The 18,453-nt window shown below is 40.4% G+C and overlaps 1 protein-coding gene across 1 annotated transcript in view; it reads left to right on the plus strand.

Moving 5' to 3' along the window:
* Positions 1 to 4,094: 4,094 nt before the first annotated feature.
* Positions 4,095 to 18,453, plus strand: part of EDNRA (endothelin receptor type A) — a 50,783-nt gene continuing 36,424 nt past the window's right edge. The window contains 1 exon segment of the mRNA NM_001031632.1: positions 4,095 to 4,511. Coding sequence (NP_001026802.1) covers positions 4,095 to 4,511 — 417 coding nt within the window.

Below are 18,453 nucleotides of genomic sequence, written 5' to 3' on the forward strand. Positions count from 1 at the left end.
AAGCTTAAGAAGGGGGGCAGACAAGGCAAGCCAAGAGGCGGGGACGTGGAGCCCCCCCCCCCCAGCAGCACCCTTCCGCTCGGGCTCCATCTGTAGTCCTTCCCTCTCGGATCGAACCCGCCTGCGCCCGCAGCGAAGGGAGCGGGTTTTCAGCAGGGCCTCCCTCGGTTCTGGGGCTTGCTGTTGCCGAACCCCCTTCACTTCGGGAGCGAAAGAGTTAAGACTCTCGCCCCCGGGGCCTGGGGGGGCGGCGGCCGGGTGCGGTCTAGGGGGCAGGCGGGGGGGGCGGGGGGCGCTCCTGCGGCCCCGGGGCCGGGCGGGCGGTCGGGGAGCGCGGCGCGCAGGGGGCCGGCCGCGCGGGGGCGTGTCCCCTCGAGTCTCCCGCGAGCTCGGCGCGCGCGCAGTCGTCCCCGTGGTCCGGCGGCCGCGCACAGCGGGCGAGAGGCTCGGTCCGCCGGCGGCCGCTGCGGCTCCGGGAGCTCCCGCGGGAGCGGGGCGGCGTGGGAGCCGGGCCTGCAGCACCGGCGCTCGGCTGCGCTTCCTCGGGCGGCGCGCGGACCGGGCGGCCGTCGCCCCGCCGAGCTCCACGGTCGGTGCACCTCTTCCCGTCGGGGGGCGGGGGGGGGGGCCTGCAGCCTGGCGCCCCCGCCCGGGGCTGCCCCCCACCTGCCCGGGGCGCCCCAGGCGGGATTCGGCCTCCGGGCTCTGCCTGGGGCTCCCTGTCCCCGACGCTGCGAGAGCGTGGAGGAACCTCACGCCCTCGGCGGCGGCCCCGCGGCGGCTGGTGAGGTTCCCTCGCAGCCTTTGCTCGCTCCGCGCGCCCGGGCCGCGCCGAGGGCAGGAGGGCAGGAGGGCAGGCGGGCAGGAGGGCGCGGGGCCGCGGGGAGGGCGCGGGGAGGGCAGGGGGGCGCGGGGAGGGCGCGGGGAGGGCAGGCGGGCGCGGGGAGGGCAGGCGGGGGCAGGCGGGGGCAGGCGGGCAGGAGGGCGCGGGGAGGGGCGCGCCGAGGTCGGGGAAGCCCGGGCGCCCCCGGAGCCCCGGCTCGGACGCCCGCAGGCCGAGGTCGGGGGCCGCTCTCCTTCAAAGGGCACTTGTTGCGTTTCACGTGCGGAAAACCCGGGCTGTGTGTAGATCACCAGCCCCTGCTGACACCACCCTGGGGGAGTTCCCGGACAGAGTTGTTGGCCGGCGGGGTGGGGGCACATCAAAGTCGGGCGTCGTCAGGAAGAACCGAGCAGAGCCCGCGGCAAACTAGTAAAAAGTTCCTAGTTTATTTGTTTGGCTCCCCCCCCCCCCCCCCCGCCCCTCCTCGGTTGCTGTTCGCGGCTTTCCCCCCACCTCGTAGCCCCCCCCCCCCGCCCCGGGGTTAACTATGGAGAAACACCTTGGCAATCATTTCAGTAAATTACCTGCTTTAAATTTATGCCATTTCGGTAAGATTGGAATTTCCAAATTACTAATTACAGGCGAACTTTAATCCTAAAAATCCAAGATGGTAAATGCTTACAGTGTAGGCCTAAGGATTCAGTCCTCTTCCTCAGTAACAGCTTTTGAACTCCACCAAATTCTTAGCCCCCAGATATGAAGAAGGCTGAATCTACAGCCCTTGGGCTGAACCTAAGAAGCTTCACTGGAGCTGGGTCTAGTGACTGAGGGTTTCAAGCACAGCATGACTTAGATCCATGGATTGGGCTACAGATTCATCCCTGGAGTAACATGTATATGAGAGGCCTTTTTTGTTGTTTATTTTATTGTATTTTTCACCCAATGATAACATGATACCCATGCATCTTTGCCAAGTATCCCTTAGCCCTGCTGCTTAATACACGTAGAGGGGAATCCCTGGGTGGCGCAGCGGTTTAGCGCCTGCCTTTGGCCCAGGGCACAATCCTGGAGTCCCGGGATCGAGTCTCGCGTTGGGCTCCCAGCATGGAGCCTGCTTGTCCCTCCGCTTGTCCCTCCGCTTGTCCCTCCGCCTCTCTCCTCTCTCTCTATCATAAAATAAAATAAATACACGTAGAGAGCTGATGGAGATGTCATCAGAAATGATGTGCTCCCAGAGGAAGGAAAGTGGTTTTGATGGTTTTGATGGTCACTAGCTCACCTCACACCTTGATAAGAACCCACAGCCTTGGCCTCCTTAGCTCCTACATCAACAGCCGACCAAGCAAACCAGCATGCTAATGTTCAACCACTAGTAGTACCTTTCCCCAGTGTCATAACCCCATGATAGCCAGATCAGTTCACTAAATACTCTCCTAGTGGACTCTGCTGGGCAAAGAGCCACTTCGTTTCCAGGAAAGGCTTTCTTTCTCTTATTTTTTAAGGAAACATTGCTGAAGGGTCCATTCCAACCTGGAAACTGGGAGACTTTAGCCATCAAATAGCACAAGGTATTGAAGGATTTCTTTTCTCCCATATCTGTGATCTGAAACGGAGAATGATGATCTGCTTTGTTCATAGAGTCCTGGTCTCCACTGTGGAATGCAAGTAGTGGCACTTCGTAGGTCTGTCAACATTCAGTCAGATATTTACTCCAAACTGTAAAAAGCAGGAAACAACTGCAAACTACTTATAATTAGGCAGAGCAAAGAGAGGCATTATACCTGTCCTGCCACTTCTTGATCACGAAGCCTTAACTTCTTCAAGACTCATTTTCCTCACAGTTAAAATGGGAATATTGCCCCTGCCTACCTAGAGTTGTAAAGCTCAGGTCAGATAACAGATGCATACATAATAAGCTATTAATATACATACGATGTCATTAATGTTTCAGGTTCCTGTGAAAAACCTCAGGGGAAGGCAAAAAGTATATGGTATTTGCACCTTGTACTTACTTCAGACCTTCCGTACAACCTGAATAAATCTTATTTCATCTACTTATTGTCGAAACCTAAGCTCTGTTGGTTTCCCAAGATAACTGTCCAAATTCTTAAAAGTGGTCAATACCAACCATAAATAGATAAAAAAAACAATGGGACACAACTTTTAAAAATTAAGTTATGAACTGGGCATATAAATCATAGACACATGCCATTGCATTAATGATCTTATGGTCTTCATTTAAAGAATCATTAAAAACTCACAGAGAAGAAAATTCACAAAATATTTAAAGGGGAAGAGCCATTTTTTTTAATTTACCTTTGATTGCTATGTGACCAGCAACTCCCTCAATTACCCCAGCATCTTTACTTTAAGGATTGAAGTAGAAATCTATGGGATCCCTGGGTGGCGCAGCAGTTTGGCGCCTGCCTTTGGCCCAGGGCGCGATCCTGGAGACCCGGGATCGAATCCCACATCGGGCTCCTGGTGCATGGAGCCTGCTTCTCCCTCTGCCTGTGTCTCTGCCTCTCTCTCTCTCTCTCTCTATCATAATAAATAAATAAATAAATAAATGAAGGTATTGATGGAGTTAACCAGAGTTCTGATCTTTAAAAGAGCATTTTATAACACTTTAAACTTGGCTACGTGTGCTACATTTTATTCTCATGTTCATTATCATGTGCCAAACGGAACACATTTTGGAATATTAAATTGTTAATTACAGAATTGATTAATTTTTAGTCTTAATACCATGTGCCTTCTACTTGTCAAATAATGCCTTTTCTCTTCCATTAATAAGTGACATTTTGTAACTCTTGAAGATTTTTGTGACTCAGGTTCTTACCAGCCTAGTTGAAACAGAGAGAAAAAAGTAACTTTTATCTACTAAAGGAAAAACTGGCATATCCTCATCCATATCATAATCTAGATAAAAGTATAGCTATGGATGGAGATGAGGGAGGGAAAGAGGAGAAGGCAGAGAGGCAGAGGGACAGAGACTGAGATAGAGAATTTGCCATAATGGAGCTTTTGTCTTCTCTCTCTTTTTTTTTTTTTCCCTGCCATGAGATAACCTGACACAGATTATTTTATCTAATTACCAAATATATACTACTTTTTACTGGAAGTGGTAAATAATCATTGACTATAATTTTATTGGCAGCTGGATTTTGTAACCAAGATTATTTTTCCTCCTTTCTTTTCCAGGTGAAAAAAAAAAAGTGTGGGTATAAAGACAACGCAATAAGAACCCTTTCCTCAGATTCGCATCACGATGGAAACCTTTTGCCTCAAGGTGACCTTTTGGGTAGCGCTGGTTGGATATGTAATCGGTGATCATCCTGAGAGCTACAGCACAAACCTAAGCACTCCAGTGGATTTCACCACTTTTCATGGAACAGAACTCAGCTTCCTGGTCACCACTCATCGACCCACTAATTTGGCCCTACCTAGCAATGGCTCAATGCACAGCTATTGCCCACAGCAGACTAAGATTACTTCAGCTTTCAAATACATTAACACTGTGATATCTTGTACTATTTTCATCGTGGGAATGGTGGGGAATGCAACTCTGCTCAGGATCATTTACCAGAACAAGTGTATGAGGAATGGCCCCAACGCACTGATAGCCAGCCTTGCCCTTGGAGACCTTATCTATGTGGTCATTGATCTCCCTATCAATGTGTTTAAGGTAGGAAGTAACCATGAATATATTTGCAGGTTTGAACATATGCTCTGATTCCACAGTAAGAGAGTTGCTGCAGACCTTTGGAATTTTAGTCCATGTTTTTACTGAAAGTGATTTCTGCAACCTTCTAACTCTGTGGCATTTAAAATTTTTATTATTAGTTAAATGTTACATTCACCTGGTAACTCAGTTGTTAACAAAATCAGATTTCTGGGATGACTATTCAAAGTCATGGTCTTTAACGAAGCAGATTCTTATGCCAGCCCTCAGCCTGCTGAGTGGATGGGCAATCTTGGGAAGCAACTGGATTTTTCTGAGATTTGGTTTGCAGGGTGAGATCTACTGAGCCCAAGGAGTACTTACAATGAGTATCTCTTCAGTTGTCATTACCTTTGTAAGGTGCTGCCGTTCAGCAGCCAAATATCCATGGTACATCTTGAAGTGAAAAGTACCTATTTTCTTTTGACTATCTGGATTGATGATGGAAGCCAAAGGGCATGCTAGCTTACCTCAGTGACCTGGGTGACTTAGAGACGACGGGGTCCACGTGATCGCGGGCTAGTGCTAACCTTGTTGAACAGTGTCACTAAAGCTCTTTAAAACAGGCATCTGTTTATTGTCACCCCCTTTGTTTTCTTTGGTATATGCAGTTTTTATGAAGGAACCACTGTGTGTCCAACCCTGAGTGAGGAAGGAAGGATTCTGAGACAAATAAGACAAGGTTGGGGCTTCTGCGGGAGAGGTAGATAACCCACTGTCGCTGTGATCACCTCACTTCAGCGACTGCTTAGTATCAAAAAAAAACTCAAGCCAGAAGGAGTTAGGTATTTCATATTTGGTCTAGCGGTTATGAGGGAAAATGGTTGTAGGAATCCAAATAACCTAAAATTCAAGTGAAATCATGTGGTCTGTGCCAGATGTTACAAAATGTCTTTATTCTAAGCCCAGCCTTTATTTTTTTTTCTTCTCATGTATTATCCATAAGAACAAAGCTATTCTGAGCAATAATATTCTGCAATATGACTTTAAATGGCAAATTTTGTCTGAAGACCTGATAAATTTTAAGTAAGTCTTGCAGTTTCCAATAGTTACACTTAAATGGCAAAATTATACTTGCCTGCCTATCAGGAAAAGCAGCCACACAGTGAAGTCCTAACAATATAGCCGAAAACAGTGATTACAATCTTGAATATTACAAATAAAAAACATTCCAGAATTACTCCAATATACTGTTTGCAAAATTGGGGAAGTTAGACAAAAATGATTTTTAAAAATATACCGTATCTTTTCACAGAATAGCATGAAAACATGTTTTGTTTCCTTTTTTTTAAGATTGTTTTTATTTATTCATGAGAGATGCAGAAAGAGCAAGAGACACAGGCAGAGGGAGAGGCAGGCTCCCTGTGGGGAACCCAAGGTGGGACTCAATCCCAGGACCCTGGGATCACAACCTGAACCAAAGGCAGATGCTCAACCACTGAGCCACCCAGGTGCCCCAAAAACATACATTTTCTATTTGAACTTAAAATGGGATTTTAGAACTGAACTATGATGCAAAATGAAAATGTGTAAGTAACTTAAAATGTTTAGCACATGCTACAGAACTTTAATTTTTGAAGGTTATTCATTTTTTCTTTATGAAATATTACATGTAAATACTTGACTTTCTCATGACATCTTTCTTTAATAATAGATTTAAATCTTTATATGACTCTTATTCAAAATTTGGCTCCAGTCAAAAATATAAAATGCAAAAAATACAAAAATACAAAAAATACAGTGTAGAGTATTAAATGTTGATTATTCACACATATACACTAGTTATCCAACCCAGCAGGGCTCAGGAGAATAATTAACTATCTCTGAATTAACTATTCCCATTTGACCATTTGCAAAGAAACTTTTTGGAAAGTCATTATCTACAACTGCTGGGCAGGAGACTTCCTTATCTCTTTGAGGTGCCACCTGCCAATCACTAGACTAAATGTCATTTGTATTCCATAGCAACATTTGAAATCAGATCATCTGGAATATCTCCAATTGGTGAAAAAATCAAATAAAACTTTGTTTTACCTTCATATAACAATGGATAATAACTTAGACGTCCTCATTTGACCATATGATTCTTCCCTCTTGGGAAGCCAATGCATAATATATTTTATTGTAGTTCTAAATAATGTGGACACTTTGACAGTTTTTACACCACAGGAGTAACTTTGTGTAGTTTCTGGTTTTCTAAAACTCATGTAATGAGTCATTTAACCAATATTCATTTTAGGAAGTAAATCTTTTGAGTTAAAAAATATATATAAGCTTTAGTTATTTTAATCTTCCAGAGGAAAAGAAGAAAACATGCGAGTAAGCTAGAAAGCCTCACAGTATTGGGGAGTTATTCCTACTCATTCTGTCAGTCTCTTCTCTAAGTTAGGAGACCATAAAATGATGCAGTTTCCCTGATTTCTGCCCAGGACAGTCCAGGGAAATCCTTCCAAGCAATGTGAGCTCTGGGCCCTCATGCCTTTTGTCGGCAGCTGCTCCTGCTTTAAGATTCTAGTGCTTTGGAGCCTCACGTATCAGACCTGTGGATTCCTCTGACCATGGCAAGCTGCCCTGTGTTGCAGGACAAAGTAGCAGCTGTCCATCTCACTTTACCATTTTGTTTGGTACTGAGTGGCTCTTGATGGTCTGTGAACAGGGAAGAAGGGGTCATTCTACACCTGATTTCCAAAAGTTTCCTAATTGATCTATCTTCAGACCAGCCTCTACTGGTCTTCACTTCCACCTACTGAGTGTTGCTTTAATTAAAAACACCCAAAAGTTCACATGTATGGTATTCAAGATCTTCCCTACTCCGACTACACTTCACCTACTTCTTACCAGCTCCCAATATGTATACACAGCTCTGGTCAAAAATGCCATCACTACCCCAAAGTAAATAACATTCTCAGAAAGGCTACATCTAGTAACTGAATGACTGCTGCTGAAGTTTATATAGATCCTAAATGGGAAAAAAAAAATGAGCCTGGAGATATATATGTTGCAGAGAGAAGAAATAAGCCAAAGAGTAGAGAGAGACTCCTCTGGCCCTGGCTTATACCTGCACACACAGGTAAGCTCCCAGGTAATACAATCAGAAAGTCTGAGACAATAAAATGTAAAGCAGAAGGAATCGAAGGAAGCAAATAAATGTCACTTACCTTGTTGGTTTTGGAGCATTCAAGGGCCTTCCAAATGGCAGCGTTGAAGAAAAGATTGCTAAGTTTATCAAAGGATTAACTCTAATTTTTAGTTATGCAAAAAAGCAGAACATCAGTAATTACATGAGAAGACTAACAAAAACAGGAGAGAGGAGGGAGTTACAGACTCCTTCAAATATACACACTTGTAACCTAAACTGATGATGGATTTGATTTGTCAAGAAATTGAATTATCTCATACGTGAATTTTCAAGAAATGCACAAACTTAGCCAGTAAATTAATCTGTATATAAGTTGTTTACATTCACTATAATGGCAAAAACAATTTAAACATTGTATCTGTGTTTAGGGTCTCAACCTCCAATTACTAAATGCCAAAATATATTAGAAGTACAGAATCCAATAACTGTACTCTTTAATGATTCATGAGATTCTGTTAATGCCCTGGAGTGTTATCTATAGGAAGATGGATTATAATTTTGAATACAATGAAAACCCTAAAAATGATGTTTGTGCATGGGTAAGCCAAAGTTTTCCATCATGTACTTTTAGGATAACAGTTCACGCATACGTGCACATGGATATGCCCATAAACCACTGTACCTCAGCCCAATCAGTAGAAACAGGATGTGGGGAAACATGTTTATGACAGAAGTAGATTGTAGAGGGTTAGAATGATGGCCCATGAAAGAGGGAAGAAGGTAAGCCCAAAGGCTAGCATAGAAATCTCTGATGTGCATATCTGGGAGTTGAAACCAGTGATGTCGTAGATAATACTGTAGGTGAATGAGGTCTCCATTCAGTATGTGGGGTAAAAGCTAACTAGCCAGTGACAGACTCCAATAACTGATTGTTGGTTGCTAATTTGGTCCACTCTAAGAATCTACCTCTTATTGAGGACAACAATGAAAAATAAACAAATACAATTTCTGTTTGAAATTATCAGGAATATTTTGCAATGGAAAATCAAGACTCAATATGTTGCTCTGGCAGAGGATCTGAGCAATGTGGAAACCAGAGATGTTCACTTGGAGCCAGTTATCTCCATGTTCACACAGCCTTTGACATCTTGTGCAACTGGAATCCATTCTTTTTTGGGGCAGCCATACAAAAGTTGTTTCTTGACACATCAGATCACCAAGGCAACTCCTGTCTCAAAAATAAATGGCCACAACTTATGGATTGTGTGTCTCAAACAAAGTAGTTAGTTGTTCATTAAGTGCTTATTGATATGATTTGATTTATTAGGGTCTTTACTGTTAAAATTAACTTCTAATCAGATTTCTCAGAGATCTTCAAGTTAAAATATTGATGGTGATGACGATGATGATGACAATTTGTCACAGGAAATCTCCATTTATGTACAAGATACAGGATATTACCCATGGTAATATTCGCCCAAATTGATGAAATTACTCACCAAATTATTGCATATATGATAACAGTGGTGTTTTCCTTTTACTCCTTATCAAACAAATAAAAGCAGATCTTTCTCATGCACTCCAGTAATAGTGCTATAACCATAAAATTAGGAATAAAAACTGTATTCCCTGAATTTTGCAAAAGAAAAATGTGTCCCTTGACTAAGATCTCTGCCCGTTGCTGGTGCATTCCATCCCAGCTAAACATTTCCTATGGGGTGGCTCTGACCCTGCCTTCCCTCCTAGCACTTCTCTGCACACTTTCCCTCCATTCACTCTAGCTTAACCTCGCCTGTCTGAGAATAAATACCAAGATGATCTTTCTACCTGGCATATTTTTCCTCATGCTGCTTCCAACTTATTCCACTTGATTCTTCAGATCTCCACCTAAACGTTTATCTCTTTGTCTGGCAAGTATCTATGACCCAAACTGTGTTATTGCCTTTCTGACGTGCTCCCATGACACCCTCTATTAACTCTGAAAGAGCATTTAACATATATTTCACTGTCTTTGCCAGTTCACTTGCCTGTCTGCCCCACTAGACTGCAAGACTGTTGAGGCAAGCTGCCATCATTCTCATTTATCATTGTATCTCCTGTATCCAGCATTGTACCCAACTTAAAAAGTATTTGATGAATGAGTAAAATAAGAAAATGTACTACTTGCTTCTCTGAGAATGTTTTTCCTCCCATACAATTCCAGATCTAAAAGCTGACTAGCTTTAATTTATTGAATTTCTACTTTTTTCCTACAAACCAGGAATGTCTCAGAGTCCATAAATCTGAGAGAAATGTGTGCAAAGCAGAGCAGCATATAACAACAGGATCATTTTCCCACTTTGCCTTTGTCCGGACATTGTGTTGTTTACCTTCCACTGTCTGGCCCATACAATCAATTGAATTCTTTTTTCAAGGTTTCTGAGCAATATGCATTCTTTGAGCACACTTGGATTTGTGATTTGGATTGAAATATTAAACCTACAAGTGATTTGGAATATCAAAATGAGCATTCATATTACGCTTTTTAGAGAACAGGAAATAGGTTGAGTTTATAGCATTGCTAAGACACATGTGCATTGCAAAAGTTCGTTATGCTAACTAGCTGATTTTAGAGTATCTGTACACATAAAATGACAGAGTGATAAATTTATTACCCAATTTTCTGTTTGTTACAAGGAAGTTGCTTGTCTGGAAAGGCTTCAGAGCCCTCTCCAACTCTACCTCCCATTCTGACTTTTCGTTTCCTGTGTCTGGGAACCTCATTGCTTTCTCTCATGATCATATTAAGTAATTATTCTCATGTGAGGTTACCCTGCTAACCCTCAGCATTTGGCTCACAGCACAGTTATTCCTACTTTAGGGGGATGGGAGATGGAAACCATCCATAACTGCAAGATTGTTCCCATGGCTAAGGAGGGAGAGATGGTTTCAGTCCTGTTCTCATTAGGAAGGTGGTGAGATGTAAAGCATCATGGCCAATGATATTCCTCCATCAAACACTTCAGCTCATAGAAGAGGCTGCTGTGTTCTAAATTTAACATAAAATAGGGAGGCATGAAAGTTTTACTTTTGAGAAACAATTTTCACATGATAAACTATGTGTATCTGTGTGTATGTGTAAATGTTGCACAGCTTCAAGCACTGGGATCGATAAAAGATATTTGGGTGATTTCATTTTGAAATATTTCTATGGTGTCTTCATCTCATGGGTTGCTAGGATATGAATGTTATTTCTTTATTATCATACAAGCTTATATAGTTGGTAGAAACAGTGTGGGCACTAAAATGAGAGGATGGGGAATCAACATTACTGTTTCTGAAGTTGATTCTAAGACTAGAGTGTTTAAGTAAGGACTGTTCTAAGAAATTCTGTCAAAATAAATTTGATATACTGAAAAAAAAATGTGAAATACTGCCAGAAATTCTACAACTGCTTTCTGGAGCTACCATATTCTCCCGGGAGTTAGAATAACTGCTTTCTATAGCTACAATTTTATTTTTAACTAGCTCTAGCTTTTCTTGGAAAAACTTTACATTATAAAGTTAATGGTTGAAATTGAATTTAGTAAGAAGACTAAATGTAAATATCACTTAGTATTAAATTTTGGTAGCCTTATTTTTAAGCTTGAACATCAAAAATTTTATAAAACCATGTGCTCTGACATGTTTACTTAAATTTGGAAGATTTGAAGTCCCCAGTGTTCCTGGACTCAGGAAGCAAAGATCAAGTGTTCCCTCAGGAAGATTTAATACCATTCTTCTATGTGCAAAAAAAGAAGTTACTTTTAGAGTTTATATCTCTAGGAGTTTCGTTGACAATGTTTGCCATCTCAACTTTTAAGACAATTTACTTATAGAATAGAGCATCAGTAATGGAAGTTGGTCAGATCTCATAACACTAATCCTAAACATAGGATCCCTATTATTTTTTTTATCAAATTTTATACTAGAAGATAATGGTGATGGCAGTGGATTGGCTAGTTGGTTATTCAGTGACATCAGATCTTTCTTCCAAAAAAAAAAAATCTTTCTTCTATAAATGTTCTTCCTTTATTCATTCAATAGATATTTATTGAGTTCCTACTATATACCAGTCATTGAGAAAATAGCAATGAAGAAAATCATCCTTGCCCTCATGGAGCTTACATTCTAATAGAAGAACAAGACAATAAGCAAGTGCAATAAGTAAATATATTGCATATGGGATAACTGCTAGAGAAAATTAAAATAGGAAAGAAAAATAGAAAGAAGGGGGGGAAGATATTAATTTCAGAGTGGGTGGCTAAAGAATGCCTCAATCAAGGTGACAGTTGAATAAAAACCTAAAACTTAAAAGGACCAAACTATGCCGCTGTCTAAGGCAAGGGCATTCCAGCCAGAGGAAATGGCAAGTGCAAAGGCCCAGAGGCAGGAATGTGCCTGGAGGGTTAAAGGCCCAGCAAGGAAGCTATTGTGGTAAGCAGAAGGGAAAAAGTGGTATCATGAGGTCACAGGGATAAGCAGGTAGGGCATGTGATGGGGGGAAGCAGATAACATAGGGCCTAGTAATAAGGTAACCATATATTTTATCCTTCAAACCAGGATACTTTGAGAGTGAAAGGAGATACTGTCAATCATTGCATCTGGACAACAGGCATAAACCCAGATTGTCCTAAAACTACCAGGGAACATGGTCACCCTACCTGTACATCTTTATAAAGCCCTTATCCTTTTCCTCTGAGTGAGATGGAAAGCTTTTAGACAGTTAAGCACAGATGAGTGACATGATTTGGCATTCTGGCTACTGCATGGAATAGCATGTCCTGAATCAACGAGGGAAAAATATAAAATCTTAAAATACATTAGAACATAGGAATAGTGTTACCTGCAGCTTAACTAGTGTTTGCTTTGTGCCAGGCTAACTTATTCGATCCTCACAATAAACCTATGAAGCACTGCTGTGGCCTGAAAAATGAAGAAACTGAGATGTTTAAGGGATTTCCTCAGGGTTACACAGCTGGCAAGTGGCAGAGCCAGGATTTGGATCCACTGTGATCTCAGAGACCATGCTGTTACACAAGCAGCCATACTGCTTCTATCTCATATACCTCATAAGGCAAACTTTGCAGTCATCCAGATGCAATCCCTTGTATAGAACTATGTTTTCAAAGACTGTCTTCAAAGATAGTCAGACCCTTTTCTCTCCCCCATTAAATTCAACGGCTTCTTTAGTTGTTTATTTAAGACAGAAGTAACACATCATAAAGGAAAATGTGTGCAATACAGAGATTGCTCTCCAGAATAGCATTTATGATGTAAATCTTGCAGATTACATTGGCACATCTGGTAAGCAGACTTTTGTATTCTATACTCATTGTCATGTCAGTGAGGTCAACCAACAAAAACGAGCCAGAAAGTAAAATAATAAACTGAAAAGAAAGGTTGAGTTCTTGATGAACTGCTTACCTAGAAACATGCATCTGCTTACCTGCTGAGAGAAACACATTTTACCAAATAGGTGTCGCACTCAGTTATTGCTGGGAAGGCTGGGCAATGTCTTTGTGAACATGAGACAGAAAATGAGTGTCTATGGCTAGCCCATAGTTTTATTTGGTGTTGAAACATCAGATTTTATTGATGAAACTAAATGCTGCATTCCTAGACTTTCCTTCCTAAGTTTAGTGGATGCACAAGAATTAGAAGGGGAGTGTGAAACACAATGGATGACATTTGGGAATATGTCTCAACTGATATTTATTTATTTATTCATGAGAATACACAGAGAGGAGAGATAGATAGATGAGAGAGAGAGAGGCAGAGACACAGGCAGAGGGAGAAGCAGGCTCCATGCAGGGAGCCAGATATGGGACTCGATCCTGGGTCTCCAGGATCATGCCCTGGGCTGAAGGCAGCGCTAAACCACTGAGCCACCTGGGCTGCCCTCAAATGATATTTAAAAAGAAGTCAGAAATCCTCAATTTCAAAAAATTTACATATGAACTATATGTTTTGTGAACTGATGCCATTGACTGTAAAACTATATAGGGGCGCCTGGGTGGGCTCAGTCAACTAAACGTCCAACTCTTGATTTCAGCTCAGATCATGATCTCAGGGTTGTGAGATGGAGCATCACGTGGGACTCCAAGCTGGATGTGGAGCCTGCTAAAAATTCTGTCTCCTCTCCCTCTGCCCCTCCCCACCGCTCTCTCCCTCCCCACCACTCTCTCTTGCTCTCTCTCTCTCAAATAAGTAAATATTTAAGTAAATAATTTTAATACCCCTAATTATAAAAGCAACAAGTAAAGCAAGCAATTATTGAATATGTTAAAAACGTCCACAACCATTACCTGCCAAAGTATGAAAGGTAATGGGCACACATCTCTGCGAAATACCAAACACTGTACTATGTCTTATCCCACATGGGTTTTCTGTCTCATGAAGCAATTCTGCAGAATGTCTGTACCAAGAAAGAAAAAAAAAATCTCTGACTGTTGTGAACCTTTAACTTAATTCCATTAAAAAAGTCTAGAACACTCCAAAATTTCTCCTTTAAAATAATGTAATTTATGTCATAAACACTGTTTTATTTCTGTTGTTTTCCCAGATTTGTTTTTCCTCTGAAAATTAGGAAAACCTAAAACCTAAAACCTATGAAAATTAGGGGAATATTACATAATTTAAGAGCCATAATACTGTGTGAAGTTTTTAAAATTTTTATTGAAACATAATATACATCCAGAAAAATGTACATGTCAGCTCCATGAACTTTCACGAAATGAACACATCTGTATAACCAGAATCAAGAAACAGAAGATTACCTGCTCCCAGAAGTCCCTCAGCCACTGACCACCCTAAATCCCAAGGCAACCATTTTCCTGACTCCTAATAGCATGAATTTGCCTATTTTTGTATTTAACATAAATGGAATCATATGATATATATTCTCCATATGGCTTCTTTTGCTCAACATTATGTTTGTGAGAGTAACTCACATTGTTGTGTTGTACCTTATTCATTCTCATAATTGTGTAGTACTTCCTTGTCTGAATATGCCACAATTTATTATCCACTCTCCTATATGTAGGCACTTAAATAGTTTCTAATTTTGAGCTAATAAGAATAGTGCATGTTCTCATATACATTTTTGTATGCATACAGATGCTGAAATATATATATATACATATATGACCTACATATGTATATAAAATATATGTAATACACATCAACATAGATCTATAAAATATATATTCTAACATGAATATTGATTATAAATCTTTAATATAAATTTTGATCAGTAATTTTGGAGGCATGGCAAGTTACCAAGGCATGGCACAGTATTAGGAATTAAGTACGATTTCCTAAATAGGAATTTTTTTCTAATTCTAAATGCTGTAAAACCTGTGTGGCATTATGTGTGAATTTTGTTCATTGTAATTCTTTGCCTTGTAAGCAAATCTGTTAACTGCTTCCATAATCCCAATGATTCCCAAATCAACTCGTACATTTGCTAAGTGTCTATAGAAAACATGAGTCTAGGATAACCATGACTTTGAGTGGCACACATTCTGTTTGAGAATACAAACATATACAATCAAGTTAGCCCAATGCCAGGGTAATTTTAAACTTTGGTGTTTGTTGCAGTTTTTGAGAGCACCAAACACATACACATGAAAAACATTTTGAATGCGAAACGCCTATTAACATTTTCTTTGAAAACAGAAACACTGTCATTTCTCCTTCTCCCAAAATAATATATGCAGCTAAAGCAAAATTATTCAAATTAATTTCAAGAGCTACATAAATAAAATTAGGTTTCAGCATTTTCCATTTCGGCTATAGTAAATGGTTATTTATTTTAAAATGTTAAAACACGGGATCCCTGGGTGGCGCAGTGGTTTGGCGCATGCCTTTGGCCCAGCGTGTGATCCTGGAGACCCGGGATCGAATCCCACGTCGGGCTCCCGGTGCATGGAGCCTGCTTCTCCCTCTGCCTATGTCTCTGCCTCTCTCTCTCTCTCTCTGTGACTATCATAAATAAATAAATAAAAATTAAAAAAAAATGTTAAAACACACCATGAAACAGAGATTTAAAAACCATGATTGCAGACAGTAAATGTTATGAGAGTTTAAGTTGAATTGATGAAATTCTCCACACAATCTCCCTGAGGTTAATTTTGTTAAATGACATATCTTGTGTTTGTTGCTAGGTAAAACTTGGAGGTTTAATTGTAATCTGGTTACTACATTATATATATACTACATATACTATATATACTACCTTATACTAAAATAAGATTGGTAAGGGAGGGTTGCTGTAGAAATTTACCAAGTTGGTCGCTTCTGAAACAGAATAAAATCCTTCTTAATGTCATCCACAAAATTTGTGGAACATCCCTAAAAAGAAATTTTATTCATCAAAACCACTGGCTCAATTTCAAATGGAACTTACAGTGGTCTTACAATGCATATAATATGTACTCTAAGAAGGTATCAAGAAGTATATGAAATGTGTGAGCGCTGGGTTTTGAAATCTTATGAATATGTATTTAAACTTAGTGATTTGTTGAAACTTTTCCTGCTTTTTGTTCCAAGGAAATAATTATCTTCACAGTAATATTTTCATTGGTGTTATGGAGTGACCTTAAAATTGCCTCCAGCTCCTGGGCCATCATAAAGGAAGGAAAGTGAATCTGGAAGTAGTATACACTGAAAGGGATATTCCAGGGCCTCATCTGCAAGCACTGAGTACTCAAGTCTTCTGCTTTCTACTGATTGTCTGACCCTGGGGTGGGAAAACTACAACCAGTGGGCCAAATCTGACCCAACGCCTTTTTTTAAAAAATGAACTTTTATTGGAACGCAGCCATACCCATTACTTACATAAATAGTTTTGACAGACACCATATGGTCTGCCAAGGCTAAAATATTTGCTATCTGGCCATTTACCAAAAAAGTTTATCAACCCTTGTGGCATCTCACCGACTACCCTGCACCTACTTTTCATCCCTGCCTCTCATTCTCCTTCATTTTGTTCCCTAGTAGTCAAAGCTCAAAACGTGAACTTCAAAAATATTACTGCATCTTCATAATCTTTGCTATTTTAAGTGGCTTAGGCCTCCAACTGCCAAAAAGTAAATGGGCATAATCCCAACAAATCAAAATATGTTTCTTTTTTTTAAATGGTCTGTGACTGATCCTGAAAAAAAAAATCATTTGATCTCTCAAATCATTATTTTTATATGAAAAAATAATGAAGGGCCCTCCAGCTCATGAAGTCTCATTAGGCATAATGATACCTAGTAGGCTTGTTCCTGAGGTGACTACTAACAGAAGAACAGCCAAGGGCTGTTACCGTCTCTGTCTTTGCCATTTAGTTATCACACATCAGAACTTTGGCCTCATTGAGGGTCTTAGTGTCCAGATATTCATAAAATCTATTAGACAAATCTTGCATTTCTGATTAAAATTGAAGAAGTTTTAAATTAGAAATGTTCATAGCATTACAAGAGCGATAAGATGACCAGAACTTTGGGTCACCAATTAAGGTGACCAGATCTTTGGGCAGCCATTCATGTTTCAGTTAAGAAAAAGAAGAAATAAGACTTTTCTATCTATTTCAGGAAAATTTCATACGGGAAAAAAAAAGGGACTGTCTAAAATTCTTAAAGACAAAACCTTTACATATTTGAAATTATTTTATCAGAAAATCACTACACTTTAGATCTTTTCAACAGGCCAATTTAAATTACATGGTCATAATTTAAAATAAATGAATTTTTTATCTCTCTGCTATAAAATTCAAAGAATGTTTCTTTGATAGTGGACCAAAGGGCCATGTCATAGACAAAGGAGAAGTGGGGAAAGGATAAGAAATACTGTGTTCATTTTTTATACACTCTGTGTGTGTGTGTGTTTGTATACATGTAATTGTGTGGCATCAGATATTTTCTGTGTATTTCTCAGTTGTTGAGGGAAAGAAGGAGGTGCTACAGGGGATGGAAAAAAGAAGACAGGGTTGGATGATGCATTCATCCCTGGGACTCAATTCTTAGATACTGTGTAATTCATCAGATACACACAATTCATATATATTTAGGAAGAGAAGAGGTGGAAGGAGGGAGGGAAAGAAGCAGGGAGCATAGACTCTCAGAATATGAGGAGTCAACGTCTTTAGTTCCAATTGTGTGAACCAGAACACTGAGCTATTTATTTTTTTTCTTTATTTTTTTTTTCACTGAGCTATTTATAATCTTACAGAGATGCTAATTCAAATTGGTCCTGCTTTCAGGCTGAAATAATACATGCAATCTCTCAGCTGATAGACCAGGATCCACCTCTACTGTGGTTTTGATATTCTTTACTTGTTTGCAATAACTCTTATAACTCTTAACTCAATAACTCTTAACTCTCATGAAATGATAAATGTTTAATAGGTTGTGGAATTGGTCCAGAAAACAAAGCTGGTACAGAATTGATAACATCTAATAAGTTGTTATTGCTTAGCCAGAAATTTTGGATAAATGAGTGAGTGGAGAAAGTAAGTGCCTTAGGGCTTAATATTTGTCACTTGATCCCTTGTTAGGTTCCTTGATCCTCAATGCCTCCCCTCATTCTGTTGAAACTACCTCTTCTCTGCTAAAGACATCCATGACCCATAACTAATGACCAATTTGGTAAATTTCATCTTATATATATTTTACCACTATTAAAAATAATTTGTTTGAAACTATGGACCTAAATGAAAATGTAAAAGTATAAAACTTTAGGGGCAAAAGAAAGAAAATCTTTGGGATCTAGGACTAAGTAAAGAGTTCTTAGAGTTGGTACCTGAAGGACAATCTATGAAAG

Source organism: Canis lupus, chromosome 15, assembly GCF_011100685.1.
Source record: "Canis lupus familiaris isolate Mischka breed German Shepherd chromosome 15, alternate assembly UU_Cfam_GSD_1.0, whole genome shotgun sequence".
NCBI classification, from domain to species: Eukaryota; Metazoa; Chordata; class Mammalia; order Carnivora; family Canidae; genus Canis; species Canis lupus.